Source organism: Oryza sativa, chromosome 2 (genome assembly GCF_034140825.1).
Source record: "Oryza sativa Japonica Group chromosome 2, ASM3414082v1".
NCBI lineage: Eukaryota > Viridiplantae > Streptophyta > Magnoliopsida > Poales > Poaceae > Oryza > Oryza sativa.
In genome coordinates, this window is record NC_089036.1 from 203,967 (window position 1) to 221,763 (window position 17,797).

At 37.6% G+C, this 17,797-nt stretch overlaps 2 protein-coding genes and 1 long non-coding RNA gene across 4 annotated transcripts; all 3 read left to right on the plus strand.

The window, feature by feature from the left end:
• The first annotated feature begins 1,410 nt into the window (after positions 1 to 1,410).
• On the plus strand, positions 1,411 to 9,861 carry LOC107276190 (MADS-box protein SOC1). Of its 2 annotated transcripts, XM_015769716.3 has the most exons (8): positions 1,411 to 1,936; positions 5,211 to 5,292; positions 5,802 to 5,863; positions 5,971 to 6,070; positions 6,280 to 6,321; positions 6,669 to 6,710; positions 6,842 to 8,026; positions 8,584 to 9,861. In XM_015769716.3, exons 1-7 carry the CDS (start codon positions 1,629 to 1,631, stop codon positions 7,019 to 7,021), a joined length of 816 nt encoding a protein of 271 aa, XP_015625202.1. In that variant the 5' UTR covers positions 1,411 to 1,628; the 3' UTR covers positions 7,022 to 8,026; positions 8,584 to 9,861. The 2 variants fall into 2 exon arrangements, with proteins under 2 accessions (XP_015625202.1, XP_015625203.1); XM_015769717.3 differs by lacking the exon at positions 6,669 to 6,710.
• On the plus strand, positions 8,955 to 9,626 carry LOC4328003 (uncharacterized). The gene has a single exon (XM_066307166.1). It carries the CDS (start codon positions 8,955 to 8,957, stop codon positions 9,624 to 9,626), a length of 672 nt encoding a protein of 223 aa, XP_066163263.1.
• A 131-nt stretch (positions 9,862 to 9,992) lies between the features above and the next one.
• LOC136355404 (uncharacterized) lies at positions 9,993 to 16,240 on the plus strand. Its single transcript, XR_010739651.1, has 6 exons — positions 9,993 to 10,199; positions 10,361 to 10,454; positions 10,814 to 10,910; positions 11,643 to 11,763; positions 11,958 to 12,035; positions 15,962 to 16,240. It is a non-coding gene; the product is annotated as an uncharacterized lncRNA (long non-coding RNA).
• The last annotated feature ends 1,557 nt before the right edge of the window (positions 16,241 to 17,797 follow it).

A 17,797-nucleotide genomic window follows, 5' to 3' on the forward strand; every position in this document is an offset into this window, starting at 1 on the left:
ATAAATCAAATGATAGAAAAATAATTAACAATTACTTAAATTTTTTAAATAAGACGAACGGTCAAACATTTTTAAAAAAGTCAACGGCGTCAAACATTTTGGGATGGAGGTAGTAATATATATGAATATTTTGCTAGCTACTCCATCTGTTTCAAAATGTTTGACACTATTGACTTTTTAGCATATGTTTGACCGTTCGTCTTATTAAAAAAAATTTGTGAAATATGTAAAACTATATGTGTATATAAAAGTATATTTAACAATGAATCAAATGATATGAAAAAAATAAATAATTGCTTAAATTTTTTAAATAAGACGAATGGTCAAACACATACTAAAAAGTCAACGGTGTCAAATATTTTGAAACGGAGGGAGTATATGGGATCCACCACATGATTAATTGGCTCCGCGCACTATCATAAATACATGCTCCATATGTCACTCGATCTTAGTAATTAGATTGTTTAATTTGATTGCAACAAGTCGACAAATACTATCGGCTGAATAGTTATAGTTAAGAGTGGTGTTGGTGTGGCAAGTAAGCTAGCTCTCGTCCCACGGCAACTTGTATGTAAAATAAGAAAAACAAAATAGAGCAGTTCAATTAGTATTTAAGAATTCATACTATAATAACTAATAAGTTTAAAAAGGCTGGTTACAACTTACCTAGTGTTTAACTTAATTATTTTGACCTTTCATATATGTACCTGAACTGAGCAAATATATTATGGTATGGGCATTTAATTTCATTTATATAGGACACGATTCATTTTGCACATACGTACAGTATGTACTCCTTGACCGCTACACTTACCATCCTTCATGTCTTGTCTAGTTGCCTTAATTAATTATCACAACAGTTAACCTTTTAAAATTTGTTTTGTGGTAAACAAAATAAATAACAATGAATTAGTTGAAGATTATCATATATAAAATAAGGTTGCTTGGTATTGTATATTGGTATGGTGTAGCGCCGCTCCACTTGATTTTAACTCATCACCAAAGTGTTATCTCTATACATGTGTAAGGTATTTTCCAGACCATCTTTCCGTCTCTAAGCCTTACAAGCTAGGATTTACTGAACTAAGAGAAAAAGAAAATGACTACAAAATTAGGATGACTATAGCCATCATCCACTACTATATAAAAATTGTGACAGCGTCTCTTGAGAGAAAACCATAAACTGCGGCGCCTTATTTACGATAAAAACTAGCGGTTTACGGTGTACCACAAGAAAGATCGTACAGGCGCAACCAAAAATGGTAAAATAAAAATAGGAAAAATGGGAAAGGGGCATATGGGGTGAAGGGTGATGATGGCAACCAGGTGTTGGCAGTATAATTGTGGTCCCGAGTCATCCTTGGAGCCTTTCCTTTCTAAGTAACAAATTAACCTCTCTCCTCTTTCTTTCTTTCTTTCTTTCTTTCTTTCTTTCTTTCTTGCTCTCATCTAGAGTACCCTTTTTTTATTATAATTATAAGAAGAGAAATTAAGCTGATGTGATTTGTCTGCCCCGGCCACAAATCCATTCATCGATCTATGGACTACCAGCTGCAGCTAGGCTAGATCCATCCATCAGCTGGGTAGCTGAGAGTTGAGTTGAAGAAGCACAAGAGGCTAGGTAGCTCATGGCGGCGGCGGCTGCAGGCATGGGCGGCGGAGGAGGGGTGCAGCATCAGGAGACGACGACGACAGTGGTGCAGGTAGCGGCGGAGGCGAGTCGGAAGAAGGTGGAGGTGAGATCTGCAGGGCGGCGCGGGCGGCGGGAGATGCGGCGGATCGAGGACGCGACGAGCAGGCAGGTGACGTTCTCGAAGCGCCGGAGTGGGCTGCTGAAGAAGGCGTTCGAGCTGTCGGTGCTCTGCGACGCCGAGGTTGCTCTCATCGTCTTCTCCCCTCGCGGCCGCCTCTACCAGTTCGCTTCTGCCTCCTCCGAGTAATTAACCTTTTCTTTCTTTCACATCCATCTACTTACTTACTTACTTTATTTACTCCACTTAATTAATTTGTTATTACTACTCCTAATTAATACTCCAGTACTATACATGCATGCATGCGAGCATGAAATATATTCGGAGTATTTTCGATTTTATTGATCCGTACATATGTTCATATAGCAAACACATACGTGTACTTCTTCGTGTACTGTGTAGACGATAATGGCCGCCCCCTCGCTGCCTAAATATATTTTCTTTTCTTGAGCTCTTCTATCTATATTGAAAAAGGAGGAAAACAGTACATATGTACTTCTTATCGATTGTACTTATCTATACGTACATGTACGTAGATGTATTACGACTTCTTAATTTTAACTAGTACTAGTAGGAGTGGACATATATATATCTATGTATATGCAGACTAATGAACTAAAGGCTAAGTCATGGTCGAAATTACCATCACATATATAATAACTAATTAAAGAGATGAATTGAAGTTTATGTATATAATGGTCCCTTCTGTTAGCTTTCCATTTTGGTTTAAATCCACTCATTGATACTCCTTAGCTCCATTGATCCTAATATATAGATCAAACATATCACAAATATTTTTCTTAGATATTTCATAATATAAACACACACATATATATATATATATACATGCAATTAACTAGCACACATCCCCTCCCCTGAATTTGTTTATCTTTAAATCCTCTACCCTCAAAGTCTCTCCAATCTCACTTAGTGCATGTACGACGATTTTTTTAAGAAAATGTACTGTGCGATTTTGTTCCAATTAATGTAGGAGTATTATACGTAGAACTATACGTACATCGGCGTGTCAACCGTATATATATGGCGTGCGGTTACTTGTTAGCAATGTCTGCAAACCCTCAACCATAATTAAAACGACACACAGTTTAACTTCCGTGTTATTAATTAGTTTTAACATCCCAACACAAATAATAGATGAACTCTGTTATTAGTTTAAAGGGAGTAAGTGAACTAGAAGTAGAAGTCCGATTGTCTTTGTAAAAAAAACAAATTAAAGTACTTATTCCGTTCCAAAATATAAAGATTTTATAGTTGTTTAACAAATAATAATATTAGGTCAAAAGATTCTCTTTCATTCACTTAAGCTGTCAATTTTTAAACAGCTTATAGATAATCCCTTTAAAACCATATGACTGTCTGTGTAATCATTAAATGATGGAAGTTATAAAATCAGTGTGGAAATCCTTAAATTGCGATACAAAATTTGAACCTATAAATTGAACTTCTTATATTTTGGAACCGAGAAAGTAACAAAAGAGACTTGTCTTTGCAGATGATCCCAAAATAAATCAACTTCTTCTAGAGTTTAAATTTGTCCCAAAATAAATCAATTTCTACCTTCTTACCTACTACCTATCCGCAAAACGAGAAATTTTATTACTTCAATACCCCTCACCTACCCATCATTCAATACAACATCCACATTAATTAAGGGCATTGTGGTCTTTTGTTTCCCTCCTTAAAAGCTTATTGGAAAGTTAGGGTTTGAGTTATTTAGGGACAGAGAGAGTACATACATAAATAAGTATATGTAAAAAATCCATGAAATACAGTGAGCATGCTGGGAGTACATGCTGATTATGTTGTTCCCTTTTGCATTGACTAGCTACCTCATACTTCCTTCGCCTCAAAATAAACAAATCTCGAAGTGGATATGTCACATTATTGTTTAGGTTGGTTTATTTTTGGAACGGAGGGTGTACAATTAATATTCAGAAAATGTGTATGATATTAGTCCAGAATAGTACTATGTAGGATGACATGATTTGCATATCCTGCTAATAACTATATATAATTTATAATTCTCCTTTGATTATCTATATTCGAGAGCTTGACTAATAACTGATGGGAAAATTCCAGTTATCTTCACTTTAGAGGGTGATTTGATAATCTCACGCTACCTCTTTTATTAATTTCTGGCTTTTAACTTCTCTTGGACCATATATATACGGGACATGTCTTCAGTGGACGACTACTTCTATTAATTATATATTCTTGCATTAAGATACATATACTAATAATTATACTACAGTGTAATTTTATATATCAATCTTGATAATTTTAAATAGATCGATCTAAATCAGTAAAAATATATTCATAGTTTTGCCTCGCGCGATCGATAGCTAGAGATCTGCATAAACTGATCAATTAAGCTTGAACGACATACTAATGGTTTAATCTTGACATTATATAGATAAAATAAACATATAAAATATCTAGTGCATTTTATCATATCTTCATTAAGGTCACCTAGCTTATCTTATTGAGCCAAGTAAGCCGGCCTGGGCCCGCTGTGGCTCCACCACTGTATAACACCTAAAAAGATTTATCAACAAATTTAAATGCTATTTATTTATAACTAAATGTGTACTCGATAACGCATCAATTCTCTTTATTCTTGAATTCATTCAAAACTGAGCTGTTTACTCTTGAATTATATATAATTAACATTTTTTTGCGATCGAACAATTTGAACTAATTAAGGATCTTGGTAATGTATCCATTTTTAAATACTCCAATCACTATACATTTTTGTACTTTGACCACTCGATCGTCTTTCCAATAACATATTTGCGAATGCTAAAAAATATGCCATATTATCGAAGGGTATAATATCCTAAATATAAGCATAAAACTTTCATTAATCATATAATAACTATATTCAGGAGTAATTAGTGGTCAAAGATGAAACAACGAAAGTCAATATTATTAATTATATTTGAAACTAGAGGGAGTATTACTAATTTATATATGAAGATCAACATGAATAAATATACCGATATATATCCTGAGGTTGCACAAGTCATTAATTTCATCATTTTTTTTCTTAACTGATTTGTTTGTGAATAAAATACATTTTTTATTAAGCAATCCCTTCATTTGTTTCCATGCACTATTGAAAACAAATGTGCTATATATAACTGCTGGGTGCATTATTTGATCACAGAACATGTGAGATCATGCATATTTTGGATTTTTGAACAAAGACATACGTGACGCTTTTTATTTTTTTGCAAATGATCAATGGGTTATATTTATGCTCTTATAGTTATATCTGTGTACTTATGCAGTTAATTTGCTTCCTATTTGAAACGTGATCTTCATCATTTTACATGATGGTATTGATTTCATCAGCTGTAATATGTTAGGAGATTATATATGCATGCGTCTCTGTTATTACACATTTCACCAAACTGACTGATAATTTTCAATCGCCAGCTTGCAGAGGACAATCGATCGCTACCTGAACCACACAAAAAACTCATCTGCACATGAAGAAGGAGAGGAATCATGCGTCCAGGTTCAAATTTTATTCGTCCTATTTAAGTACTAAAATATCACGCATGCACATATACTCCCTCCGTTTCGAAATGTTTGACACCGTTGACTTTTTAGCACATGTTTGACCGTTCGTCTTATTCAAAAACTTTTGTGAAATATGTAAAATTATATGCCTACATGAAAATATATTTAATAATGAATCAAATGATAGGAAAAGAATTAACAATTACTTAAATTTTTTAAATAAAACGAACGGTTAAACATGTGCTAAAAAGTCAACGGCGTCAAACATTTCGAAACGGAGAGAGTATTAATTAGGAGGGATACCATATGATGGGATCGAACTGTTTTTGACTGAAGATCATGCATGAAACATCATGCTTATTCTATATATGCATGATCGATTAGCACAAGATGCATGACTGAGTATGTTAATGCACGAAATGTATATATTACATATATAATATATATAGTTTTCACTTGGAATTACTTATTAATTGTGTTTGGGTATGCGCGTTATTTTCACAGAAGTGGAGATCGGAGGCTACAACCCTGGGAAAGAAGATAGAAGCAATTGAGGGCTACAAGAGGTGACTAAATATATATAGTACAAATGATTAATTATATTAGATATTTATCAATCTAACTATATATTGGGGTAGTTTGAGAATTAATGCACATACATAAACGCATACAGTAAGCTGTTGGGGGAAGGCCTGGGGTCGTGTTCAGTGCAGGAGCTACAAGAGCTTGAAGTGCAGCTGGAGAAGAGCTTATGTAGCATCAGGCAAAAGAAGGTATAAATATATATGTTGGATCTCATCTCGATCGATTGCTTATTTGCTTACATATAGTTTGCCTTTTTTGGCTCGTGTGTGTATCGATTCAAGCTATATATAATTATAAGGACATGATCTATCTCCGAGCCTATATTTCATCAAGAAAAAAAAATCTCTGAAATCTCTTATCCATTTTGTTTTGATGTGGGAACAATTATTGTGAGCAGCAAAAGATGCTGATGGATCAGATTTTGGAGCTCAGGGAGAAGGTACGTATATACATGCATTCCGGTCTGAATCTGTATATATATCCCTACTATCTACTAATTACATCGAATGATTAGATAATCTCCACCTAGCAGCTGACACAAACATATTTTACTACCTGAATATATATATACACCTGATATATATCCTAATTAAGTACACTAGAATAGTAGAATTAATAGTGGAGAAGAAACATGAATTTCATCTAGAAACTGTAGTACTCATCCATACGCATTATATATAGACTGTAGTTTTTGGAACAGATCGATCAATACTGTATATGTCCATGTGTGTTTTATTAATGCGTGTTTAATTTGTTTGCAAACATATACACAAAACATGCACGCAGGAGATGAACCTCTTGAAGGAGAATATGGTACTCCGTGATCAGGTGTGCGTATATATATACATGGCTACATGCTTTGATGTGATTGAAAAACTCCAAATTGAATGCGAAGATATATATGTACACACAGATGGAGTCACGCACGCGATGAATTATATATGTAATTATATATGCAGTGTAAGGCTCTGTCATCGCCATGGTCGACGTCTGTGGGAGAGCTGAAGAATAAGCAGGCGGATGATGATGTTCATCGTCATGAGGATTATTCCGGCGGCGGCGTACGCGACGACGATGATCGGCGCATGATGGAGGACGTGGAGACAGATCTGGTCATCGGACGCCCGGGATCGATATGATGAACGAGCAGCGCTGGCTAACTTCATCTATCCAATCAAGAAAACTCTGTATATGTAGTTCGGCTGGCAGCTAAGCTACAATACTGAATAACGTAACAATTATAGTTTTTTTTAAAAAATACAGTACAAACGCAGGAACTCAGAATACAACAATCACCCATCTCTATAAACTCATACATACACTTTGTATCTCTATAAGCATTTTTGAAAGACTTGATATCTTGAGATTGAAGAATATATATGTATCAACATACATATGTATGGATGCAGTGAAATCGATCGATCGTTCGATATGCGTATCTGTATTGTGTTTTAAATCCTATCCTATTGATTCTTTGCATCCGTATGTGTGCAGATATATGATTAACTAAACTGAATCAGCTGGATGTTGGGCGCCTGGAAAAGTAGCTAGCTAGCTATAGCTAGCTATTAGTAAAGCTAAAATTAATCAAGATGAGAGGTGAGTGATCGATGTACGTTGTTTGCTTGTCGTGGATATGCATATCATTCATGTACGTATGTATGTATGTACGTATGTTGCCAAAAACTGGAGCATAAACACAAGATAGATCTAGGGTTTAGATATAAAGTAGTGAAAAACAAAGTGTAGTACATAGCATTTCTGTGAGAAAATTATGAAGGTGCAAAACACGCGATAGCGAGCGCAGAGGAATCCAATCCCGGGCCAAGAGTGGATTCGGCCCAACCCACCACGGCCCACGCGACACGTTGTGCGCACGTGCTCCGTTCAGATCAGGCGGACTAGGGGAGTACTCCTACGTGTTAATTAAGGAAGAGGAGAAAAGAGAGAGAGAGAGAGAGAAGGAAAAAAAAAATCCCCAAATCGAATCGATCGGAATTTGCTTCTCCGTTGAGGCGAGGCGAGGGCGAAGGGGGAACGAAGTGGAAGGAGATTTGGATTGATTGGTTGGACGCCGGCGGCGCAGATCCCCAATTCGATCTCCTCCTCTTCGATCTTCATCCTACCCTGCCTGCCAGTGCCAGGTAATTCAATTCACCCTTCCGTCTTCCCCAATTCACCTCACCTGCTTCCATCTCCACCCCCAAATCACTTGATTACGGCTTAGGCTTCGGGAATTAATCACCCCCCGCTGCTAGTTACTTAGGGATCTGATGAATCTCATCTCCTACTCCCTCAACCTCAATGAATTGAATTCTTAGTTTGTTGTTGTTCCCTCCAATTGACTCATCTCTGTGCCTCTATTTCCCCGAATTCATTCTTCTCTGTGCCCGCCCGTCATCACCAATTCCGTTATTATTATTATACCTCTATTTCCTGATTTGCTTTAAATTATCACCACCTAGGAGCCAAGTCACCGCCGGGCTTGTTTACTTTCCATTGCAACAACGATAGTTTTACTTGTTACATGTCAACACAACAATAGGCTGTTCGCATAACCCTCATGTCTAGTATTTGCAAAATCATACGTACTTACCACCGCTTTGCATAACTCTGGAGTACTAGGGATATGATATCATGCGGTCTCTGTAAATTTTACTAAGCTGATTGATCTTTTTCTTTTAATTTCCTCCTGATGCAGTATAAGATTCTTATGAGCTGGTCGGCTGTGGTTTTCCCTCAATTCTGGTGCTACTAAGATGGGTCAGGAGCTCACCACAAACAAGCCTCTCACAACCCTCTTACCAACGGATGAAATAGCAACCGCCTACCATTTCTCCCTCCTCCTCTCACCTGTCGTCTCCTTTTGGGACTGCATCTTCCGCAAGATAAGATACTCATTCAGACCTGAGTGGGTGTAGCATCCTGCACTGCCTGTTTCTTTTTAGCGCTAGCCAGTGCTTTGCTTTCTGGCCTGGATCACTCCAAACAATGAACTTTGAAGCTTTTGCTTTCCCGTAATTACAATTACAGTCACTAGTGGAGTTTAGCTGAAAATAGTACATAGTTGTCATGGAAAAGGCCGCGGCCAATCAGGCGGGCAAAGTCTTGAAGAAAGGTAAGAAGAAACAAGCCAAGGATGAATTAGATCGCCAGAAGCAGGCTGAGAAGAAGAGACGGCGGCTGGAGAAAGCGCTTGCAAACTCCGCTGCCATTATATCTGAGCTGGAAAAGAAGAAGCAGAAGAAGAGGGAAGAACAGCAAAGGCTGGATGAGGAAGGTGCTGCGATAGCTGAAGCAGTTGCTCTTCATGTCCTCATTGGTGAGGACTCCGATGAACCCTGCCATTTGATGCTAAACAAGCACAGAAGATGCAACCATTGGGATCACTCAGCTGGTTTTGATTTCGCCGTGGATGCACAAGGCGCTGATATTTATCCTCCTGATGGACTGATACAGTGCGCTGATCATGTTTATGCTCCCAAAGGGAGGTGTATTGATTGGGGGATTGGCCAGCCATTGCCATCTTGGGGAGAGGTGAAGGACTTGCAGTTGCAGGCACCGTGCTACCAAGGAATGTTCCACCAGTCAGTTGCATGCCCAGGTTTCATAGCAGCTCAAGCGGTCTCCTCCTTGCAAATCGGAGGAGATTCGTCAGATATTACCTCTCCAAGCCAAGGAGCGACTGTCGTTAATAGGATGCTTGGTGCCACCAACAGGCTCAACCTTTACAGAGAGATATAAAAACATACACTTCACGATATTATTATTGTATATAGTCATCAAACTTGTGTTGACTACTTTGCCTGCAGTATATCTCATAACCAAAGAAGAATTGGATAGAACACCTTGTTTACTGTTTCTGTGAGTCTAAAAGGATATCTTATATCAGTCAAATTGGTATTGTAATGAACATATTGTTTTGATTCCCTGTTGATTTTCTTGGAATGTATCCTGTGTCGACTTGATGTTCTGTACAGTGCTCTTGTGCTTTCTTTTACAACTATTACTATATCTAACTTGAGATGTCATTCTTTTTGCTTTCTGTCTATATGGTTGTACGATCTTGATAAAAAGTTGATCAACTTTTGATTCAGATTGGCACTGTAGGTGCTGACCTGAAGGCCCAGAGAACAGTAGCAGCTGTAACCTTGCCTCGTGTTAGAAGCTACTGTTACATGTCAGTTTAACAGAGAAGGGCAGCTGCCTAGAATGTAATTAAAACTGGATAGTCAGGCCAGGAAATAAACTTCTTTTGGGTGAGCAAACAAAATGGCGAACCCAAGCAACGTCGCAACTAATGGTAATGTCACCAAGGTACGTGCAAAGAGCCAAAGGGCTACATAAGATGGAGTGATTTACCTAGCTTAAACTTGCGTCATTGTTAACTAGCAGGAGGAATTCATTGTTGTTTACTACAGTTGGTTGTTTTGTAATAATTGGCTTGCACAAATTTTGTTCAACCTTTTGATTTGCAGGGGAGTTGCTGCCTACTGACACTTTGGGTGATTGTAAGTTTGTAACCATAGCCCATAGTAGATGATGATATCTCCTGCCCTGGTGAGTTGTGAGGTACATTTTCCTCCCTTTAAAAAACTCAACACCTGCAGTTCTTGTCTGCCAAGCGTGTCATGCATGAGTAAATTGCTGACCTCCTAGCTGTACTATGGGGTTCAACTGCATTATTAATTTTCCTGTTGCAACAATATTGTTTGCTAGCTAGCTTTTCCTGGTTGAATAGCACACATGTACCCCAAGTCTGTTTAACTCCAGTGCCTCCGCTAGCACTTTAGTGAAGCTAAACAGTATTACCGTGTCTGCTAACACTGCTTAACGCTGGCATCAGCATAGGCCGTTGTTCCGTTCAGTATTGTCAAATAATGGAACCCGGTAATAACATGTATGTGTTGTCAATCCTTTTTGGCCTACAGACCTGATGCCCCCTGCATGGCTGCATGCTTCCACTCTTCAACTGCAGTACAAATTGTTGCAGAAGATTCAAATAAAGAAATTGGCAATATCGATACAGTAAGTTTCTGTCATTCCACAAGGTTGGAGTACTCCAAACTTGATAAATTTTGTGGGAAGTGAACAAAGTTTAGTGGGCTACCCAACAAATAAGTTTTATGTATTCATTTCTAACTTTTTTTTTGTTGTAGGAACAACCATCACCACTATGGTCTTTTTAAGTAGTAAATATTTTTTTTAGACCATCTATGTTTTATGTCAGTCGTGCATTATAAGCACTTGGTAGTGGAAATGGAATTTCTTGTAGGTCTTTTAAGTCTTTCTACTACTTTTTTTAAAATAAAATAAAATGGCTTCTGCCTTTGGCTACTTTGCCAAGTCATTGATAGATTACCCAATGTGATTCAAATTAAGGGTGTGTTTAGTTCACGCCAAAATTGAAAGTTTGATTGAAATTGGAATGATGTAACGGAAAAGTTGGAAGTTTGTGTGTAGGAAAGTTTTGATATGATGGAAAAGTTGGAAGTTTGAAAAAAAAAAGTTGGGATCTAAACCCGGCCTAAGGTTCAAACTGAAGTGAATGGTTTTAATAGTTCGGTATTCAGAGAGTGTAAAACAAACTTTTCCCAATTCCTATCAGCTCCTAATTCAATTTTTAATGAGCTGCATGGTTTACTTTATCTACAATAGCAAAGCAATAGCTAAGGTACAGAAATTTCCTTCCTTTTTTACTCTCCAGATCTTTCTATGTCTAGACTTCCTTTTGAATGCAGTTTCTTCTTCCTTTTGCAGCAGAGAGCTTGCTGGTGGTGGCAATGCGATGCAAGCTGCCAGGGCCAGGGCAGGGCAGGGGTTGCAGCTCTGTGAAAGAGGACGCGACGCACAGCAGTAGTAGTACGTTACATACAGCCAGGTGCATGACTGATAAAGACGCATCGATGGATCAATCGGCAGCATATGCATTTGCATAACACGCACTGCTCACCCTTAATTTTGACTTCATTTCTTGGAGCTACAAGTACCTTTATATATTGTCCTTCAATTCTCCTGGAAATTATTTTCAGTTATACTCTACATTTACTGGAGTAGCCTCTTTTCTCTTTGCAGCATCATCCCTTTTATTACTGCGCGCATCAGTTCCATTTGCGTCTAATGCTCTGAGGCCGAGCTTTAATTTACACTCAAGTAAGTATATACTCCTCCAATCTCAATGTACTCCAGTTTTTTCCGACTGTTCAAATTGTCAAATACTAAATGTCATCTCGCTCACAAAGTTAGTCGTAGTTAGTGTAGTCTTTTATAATGCTATATTCGAAACAGTTTGCACCAAAATTACTTTCCTAATTCTTACATATGAACTAAAGCAGAGGGGTTGTACTACAATGAATCAAAAAATGGAGGTTGCTCGTATAATTTTGCCGTATCCCGTTCCCGTACCCATAATATAAAGGATATCCTAGAAGGAATTAGCAATCATCGCTCTTTCATGAATTTAGCAGGATTCTTGTGTAATTTAGGGGGATAGCCATTAATTATATCTAATTAATCAATTGATTAAGGAAAGAAGCTAGCCTAGCTAGCATACAACAGTACCAGAAAGAAAACAATAGATATGCACAAGAGGAGGAGACGGTCGACCAGAATGGGCACCGCAATGCAGCAGCGTACAATAGTATATTAATAGGGGACCCTAATCCAACACGGGCCCACATGTCGGCCGGCCACTGTCATTATCATTACCACCAACCCTGCCCTTCCAATTCAATTCAATTGCAAACAAACAAAACAAATATCATCAATTGTAGGCGGCAACCACTCATTTCCATCCGTATCTTTTCCACGCATCAAACTGGACCACCGTCCACCTATACCTATCTACTTCTGCTCCATTGGATAGATGTAACACCAAGGTTTTGTTTTGCCTCCTCAATTATAATTACAAATAATTAATATTTAACTTTAAGAACATGAGTACTCCCTTCTATTCAAAATAAGTTCTTTTTTCTCCTCCCATTAATTTATCACAAAATAGTTTTATTTTTAAATAATCATTGCATGAGAGTTTGTGAAAGCAGATGATAAATACATTTGGAGCAGATAAAATAATTGCATTAAAATCTGATAAACTAGAAATATTCTAGTCTTTTTTTATTGGTATGTGTGGATGGATAAAAAATAAAGTTATTTTAGTACAGATAGAGTACATTCTTACCGGTGGATAGGTTATCACTTAAAACTACTTCAGCCCGTCACATAATCAAAAATTAGAATCTCCGAATTGATATTACATAACCCTAGCTCCTTAATTTGCTTGATATGCAGTTTCTTGTGTATGTGGAGGAGTTTAAGCATATATATTTCTTGATATTTTTTTTACAATATACTCATAATAAATTAAGTGTATAAGGACGTTAAGCCTTCCTTGATCTTTAGTGAAAGAATTTATTTATTATATGATGATTAAATAGAAACAGAGCAAGTGTCGATATAGGATGCCTAGAAGTTAAAGAAAAAAGAGAGGAAAACATCCATTATTCTTGTCTGTCCGAACAACTAACTTATTACTACTCCGACCGACTAGCTACTTGATCTTATAAAAGCTGCAGGCAAACACCCACCACACCTCTAATTAACAAGCGCTATGGTGGTCTATAAACTATCCATTAATATTCATCTTCTCAGATGTAGTATTGCTTCTTCTTCTATTTTTAAGCTGCAGCTTATAAGGGCATGTCCAATTATGAAATTCAGAAACATAATTTAGGTTTTTTTTTAAATCGTTTTGTGTCACTTAACCTTAACATTTGTTCCGTTAAAAACAGAAGTACAAAAGTTTTACTAAAATTATTCTTTTTTAACATTAATAACATGTTTTTTTTAATAAGCCAAAGCCCTGAAATGCCCACGTTTAGAGACTAAACTTATCATATACTCTTTCCGTGGACCCAAAATATGACAAGCTTTATTTCAGCATTCAAAAATTGTTATGAAACATATATACTTGTCCACCCGCTAGCTTCTTGTCATCTTGAGCAATCAGACCTGCATGTGTCGTTTAATTTCTCTAGCTAGCTACTTATGCTTACTCATCCTTACTAATTACAATAATCTATTATCTAATTCCCGTGAAAAAAAAGCTATACAAATGTTATTTATATTTTGGGAGGGAGGAAGTATTATGTCCTAGGTTATCTATACATGTATCTAGCGGTGAGACATGGAAGAGAGAAATTAACATAATGGGGGCCGGCGGGGTTTGAGATAGACATGTCATTTGTTTGGGATGTACGCACTCCATGCATCATATCGTACATGTCGGGTTTTTGAATGGAGATCTTTTGAATGCGTAGTGTCGTCCGATTGATCGATGGAGCTACAATAGCTAGCTGGATGGATGGATGCAGTGTGGGTGTCTACTACTCCATATATATGTCGTTGTTGCATGGGGTACGTACCATCAGACTAGTCTTTTAGGTTGTGTAGACTCAGGATCTAAAGTTGTACTTCGTTGGGCCTGTGGTGGAGTAGACCCAATGAAACCTGAGTGGCCCACAGTGTGTGGGCTGGCCTGCGCACTCTAACAAGTGCTCTGATACCACTTGTTATAAGACTGGCCCCGAAATCACATTGGAAACCAAACCGCGGAAGAAAACACTATAGGAGATCCAAACACGATGACGACACCGAGGCACCATATTTGATAACGGAGTTCAGTCGTAGCCTACATCTCCAGGGTATTGATAAAGGGCACTCCTCCCCGATCCAGCATATTAGAGTTACAATGACTCACGGCCGGTCGCCGCTGGCAGCCGCTCCCTCTCGCTATGTTATGTCGCTATGCGGTTATAACAGGTACGCTCCTCTATTTATGAGAGAGCCTATAATAGAATCCGACTGTTACTTTAGTCCAAACACCTATTACAACTCCAAGTTTTAAACTGTAACCGACTACATACATATATTCGATGCAAACTCTAACAATGGATGCAGTGTGGGTATCTACTACTTCATATATGTCGTTGTCGGGTACCAGTACTACTGTAGCTAGCCGGCCAGCAGGCAGCGTCGTCCGGCCGGCCGGTGTGAGCCCAGCACCAGACCATTAGACCAACATATATATAAACAGTACATCGATCGATCGATATGACAGAGATTAGCATAGCTTAGCCACATGCATCAATATATCCCTCTCCCTCTGTGTGTACATGTGTGTCTCTGCTCTCGCTCTCTCTCATGCATACTGTATGGACCATACATGCATATACGCAAGCAAGCAAGGAGAGAGAGAGAGAGAGAGAGAGAGGGGGAGCGTGCATGCATGTTTAAATCTGGCCGGGTTTGTATGCTAGCTAAGCTAGCCATTAATATTTTGGCAATTTGTGCGTGACCATCCCGGCCCCAACATATATATTCATTTATTTATATATAGTATTATATTCAATGCATGCATTGCACTTATTGTCACATCTCGATCCATCCATGATACCGATCGATATGCATATAGGTGTAGTACTACTGCCTATCTCTCTCCTTCCTAGCTCTATATTACTTCCTCCCAGTGACCAATCAAAGAAACATCCAAGTTCAATATAGTACTTATTAATTATCTACTCCATCCGTTTCATAATGTAAGTTATTCTATAATTTCTCATATTCATATTGATGTTAATGAATCTAGACATATATATCTATCTAGATTCATTAATATCAATATAAATGTAGAAAATGCTAGAATGACTTACATTGTGAAACGGGGGAAGTAACTATTAACCGATATATCTATTTATTTTAATATAAATTAGTTAGAATTGAATAATTTACCCGAGATCCTATGTCCCTAGGAAGATTAAGATAGAAATGTCATTGCACCCTCTATCATAAAATACGCAACTACCACTATCCTAAAAATCAATAAAATAATAATATTATTATCTTATCATTTCTTTTATCCCAATAAACACAATGTATATAAGTATCCAACAAAATTAAAGATCTTCACTCTATTAAAGAAACGAATTTAGAGAATAAAAATGTGTTAGCTAATTGTATCTACGTATGTATGTATGCGCGTATTGTATTATAACATTAGTAAGATGCTGTTCCTTGATTAGGATGGAGAGAGCAGTACTAGCTGATCGTCCTGCCTGATTGAGAGAGGGAGGAGTCAATCTGGACAGGATTGAAAGGTTGGAACCATATACACATAGTACAATTAACCTCTAATTAAGTATAGCTACTACTAGTGCAGTATCCTTTCATTCCAATATAAATTTAACCGAGTATAATGTGATATTTAAAACTATGAATCTGGATATATCGTCACATCTGTTTTAGATTGTACTTATATATTGGAACGAAAGGGAGTAGCAAATTAAAACCCTAGCCACCAATCGTCACATCTGTTTGGAGTTGTGTTTTTAACCGTCGTGGTAGTTCCTATCTTCAAGTTTTTTTATTTTGCCTCCCCCTCTCCTTTTTTAGGTATAAACCAGTCTGGCTGATTGCTTTGTGTAACAAAAGCTTTTTTTCTGCTAATATATTGACGTGCAATCCTTTTGCGCGTTCGAAAAAAAATCGAGCCATGCATATATGCACATGTAAGCCCAATTTAAATCCCGACATGCGCACAGTAGGATATATGTATACGCATGCATCCATCAATGAATCCAATCAACGAATCCTATCTATGCTATGAAGAACGTACTACTATATGAATCAATTGAATCACGTATTCATCGTGCGCAATACGTACGTTGTGTTAGAAGCTAGCGTCGTTATCTACATACTGTACACAGTACAGTACGTATCAAAGCAAGTTTGATTAATAAAGTAGTACTAGCTACTTCCATGCATGCATATATATTTGTGTAAAGTAATCGGTTTTTCAATCCATTAATTAATTGATTGTCAGCTTAATTTGCTATTCTCATTGAGCGAGAGAAATTAATCCAAAATACATACAGCTGTGTTGGATTTCGATCCAACGCCTAAGGCCAGTCACAATGGGGGTTTCACTGGTGTGTCATGCACATTTAATAGGGGTAAGACTGAATAAAAAATGATTATTTGCATGAAATGGGGATGAGAGAGAAGGAAAGAGTTTCATCCTGGTGAAACTCGTCAGCGTCGTTTCCAAGTCCTCGGTAACAGAGTGAAACCCCCGTTGAGGCCGATTCGTTTCATTCACCGGATCTCTTGCGTCCGCCTCCGCCGTGCGACCTCCGCATTCTCCCGCGCCGCGCCGGATTTTGGGTACAAATGATCCCAGCAACTTGTATCAATTAAATGCTTTGCTTAGTCTTGGAAACGTCAAAGTGAAACCCCTCCACTGTGGGGATTGTTTCATAAAAGATTTCATTTGAGAGAAGATGGTATAATATTTTGGGTAGCCGTGCAATGACACTAGCCATTGTGACTGGCCTAAGACATCATCACATCTCTAGTCTCTTCAATTCATCTCGATCGATGGGTCGCTCCAATGGTGCTCGTTGGATCGTGCATATATATGCTTCCGGTGACCATTGCCAGCAATTAACAGATGCGATGATGATATTCGGCAGGCAACAGTACGTACTACGTGCATTTGAGAGGACAAGGACGACGGTAGACTAGCTAGGACGATTCAAGATTCAATATTAACTGTCCATTTATAGTTCTACTAGTAATTAAGCATTTTTTTAGAGCTTCGTGTCAATCGGAAAGAACTGGCGTTGATGAGATGAAACGTATTATGATCGTGGACCATGTAATATCCCATTTAATCTGCACGTTATAGGAAATATTTACTGTATCCCATTTAATCTGTACGTACAAAGAATACAAAACTCAGTTTTTACTGGTTCCAAAATTTAAAATTATCGAAACATAATAAAGGGTACAATTGCAAACTTGAATGCAACTCGATAATTAGTAATTACAATTTCAAAATTATTAAGTCGTGCTATTTT

Coding starts and splice junctions, on each gene's coding strand:
- LOC107276190 (XM_015769716.3), top strand. CDS start 1,629: ATGGCGGCGGCGGCTGCAGGCATGGGCGGCGGAGGAGGGGTGCAGCAT. Junction 1,937..5,210: donor TTCGCTTCTGCCTCCTCCGA/GTAATTAACCTT, acceptor TTCAATCGCCAG/CTTGCAGAGGACAATCGATC. Junction 6,711..6,841: donor ATATGGTACTCCGTGATCAG/GTGTGCGTATAT, acceptor TTATATATGCAG/TGTAAGGCTCTGTCATCGCC.
- LOC4328003 (XM_066307166.1), top strand. CDS start 8,955: ATGGAAAAGGCCGCGGCCAATCAGGCGGGCAAAGTCTTGAAGAAAGGT.